The sequence below is a fragment of the Bison bison genome, unplaced genomic scaffold, assembly GCF_000754665.1.
Source record: "Bison bison bison isolate TAMUID 2011002044 unplaced genomic scaffold, Bison_UMD1.0 scf7180017845926, whole genome shotgun sequence".
In the NCBI taxonomy this organism is placed as follows: domain Eukaryota; kingdom Metazoa; phylum Chordata; class Mammalia; order Artiodactyla; family Bovidae; genus Bison; species Bison bison.
The window spans coordinates 14,221-16,178 of record NW_011476499.1 but is presented as its reverse complement, the minus strand read 5'-3'; the positions used below and the strand labels follow the sequence as shown (position 1 = coordinate 16,178).

The following is a 1,958-nucleotide window of genomic DNA, read 5'->3' as shown; positions in this document are numbered from 1 at the left end:
GTAAGTTTCCTATATTACACTAGTGATATTTTAGAAGTGACATCATAGAGTCACATCATCTTAGAAATAGTTCTAGTTCAAACTCCAAATTAACATGTGAGAAAATTCAGACCTTGAGTTTAAGAGTGAACTCCCAAGGTCATCTAGATAAAAATATATTAAATTTATATATTAAATATAATATTACATTTATTTATTTGGGGGGAGGTTCAAGAGGGAGGGGACATAGGTATACCTATGGCTGATTCATGTTGATGATTGGCAGAAACCAACACAATACTGTAAAGCAATTTGCTTTCAATTAAAAATAAATAAATTTAATTATAAAAATATTAGATGTATTTATTTTTAATGTACATTAAAATTATTAAATTTAATATAACATGAAATGTATTATCTAATTAAGTTTATCATAATATTTAAATTATATTGTAATATATAATAAATATTTATTAAATATAATGTTAAATATCATTTATTATTGATATAATATTAAATTTAAATTTATTTATTTATAAAAGAAACTACCACAAATACCAGGTTAGTTGGGCAACACTTACTTTTACCATTAATTTTTTCAATGATTAATTAATATAAATTCTCTCCCTTTGTTTACTCCTGTATTTCATTAATTTAGTCTGTGTTGACCAATTTCCTTCTTCTTTTCTTCTTCTTCCTCTCCTCCTCCACCACCACCACTTCCTTCAAGCCTTTCCTCTCTCTCCTTTTCCACTCCTCTTTCTCTTGCTCTTCTAATTCTAGGATTAGACACTGAAGGATTATGGACCAGAGAAATTATACTTCTCTACAAGGCTTCATTCTGCTTGGCTTCTCTGACCATCCCAAACTGCAGACGGTCCTGTCAGGAGTTGTCACTGTCTTCTACTTAATTACCTTGGTCGGTAACACAGCCATCATTCTTGCATCTCTCCTGGATTCCCATCTCCACACACCAATGTACTTTTTCCTCCGGAATTTATCTCTCCTAGATCTGTGTTTCACAACCAGCATCATCCCCCAGATGCTGGTTAACTTGTGGGGACATGATAAGACCATCAGCTATGTGGGCTGCGTCATTCAGCTCTATGTTTACATGTGGTTTGGCTCCATTGAGTGCCTTCTCCTAGCTGTTATGTCCTATGATCGTTTTACACCTATCTGTAAGCCCTTGCATTATTTGGTCATCATGAACCCACATTTATGCCTCAAGATGGTTATCATAGTCTGGAGTATTAGTCTGGCCAATTCTGTGGTATTATGTACACTCACCCTGAATTTGCCTAGATGTGGAAACAACCTTCTGGATCATTTCTTCTGTGAGTTGCCAGCTATGGTCAAGATAGCTTGCATAGACACCACAGCAGTTGAAATGTCTGTTTTTGCTTTAGGCATTGTCATTGTCCTTACACCACTCGTCCTTATTCTTATATCCTATGGCTACATCGCCAAAACTGTGCTGAGAATGAAATCAAAAGCAGGCCAGAGAAAAGCAGTTAATACCTGTGGATCTCATCTCACCGTAGTGTCCATCTTCTACGGAGCTATTATCTACCTGTACCTGCAACCAGGTAACAATGCCTCCAAGGACCAGGGTAAGTTCCTCACCCTCTTTTACACTATCATCACTCCAAGTCTCAACCCTCTCATTTATACGTTAAGGAATAAGGACATGAAAGATGCACTGAAGAAGCTGATGAGAGTTGACCACAAATCTACAAAATCAAGGAGAAACTGGAAGTCATAGAAAAAAATATTTTTCTATTGGATAAGACAATAAAATATTTTCTAGTTGTCTTTCATTTTTAGTGAGGCATGTAATCCCTAGATCACAAAGGTCAATTAATATAATAATTTTTGTATACAAACATTTTTTGGATACAAACAATATTACAACCATCCTATTTAGCTCTTTCATTCCTCTATATGCATGCTCAGTCACATCAAATTTTTGCAACCCC

General features: G+C 34.8%; 1 protein-coding gene across 1 annotated transcript; it reads left to right on the top strand.

Annotated features, from left to right (window-relative positions):
• Positions 1-781: 781 nt before the first annotated feature.
• On the top strand, positions 782-1,744 carry LOC104987106 (olfactory receptor 2W1). Its single transcript, XM_010837875.1, has one exon. The coding sequence runs from the start codon at positions 782-784 to the stop codon at positions 1,742-1,744; it is 963 nt and encodes a 320-aa protein (XP_010836177.1).
• The last annotated feature ends 214 nt before the right edge of the window (positions 1,745-1,958 follow it).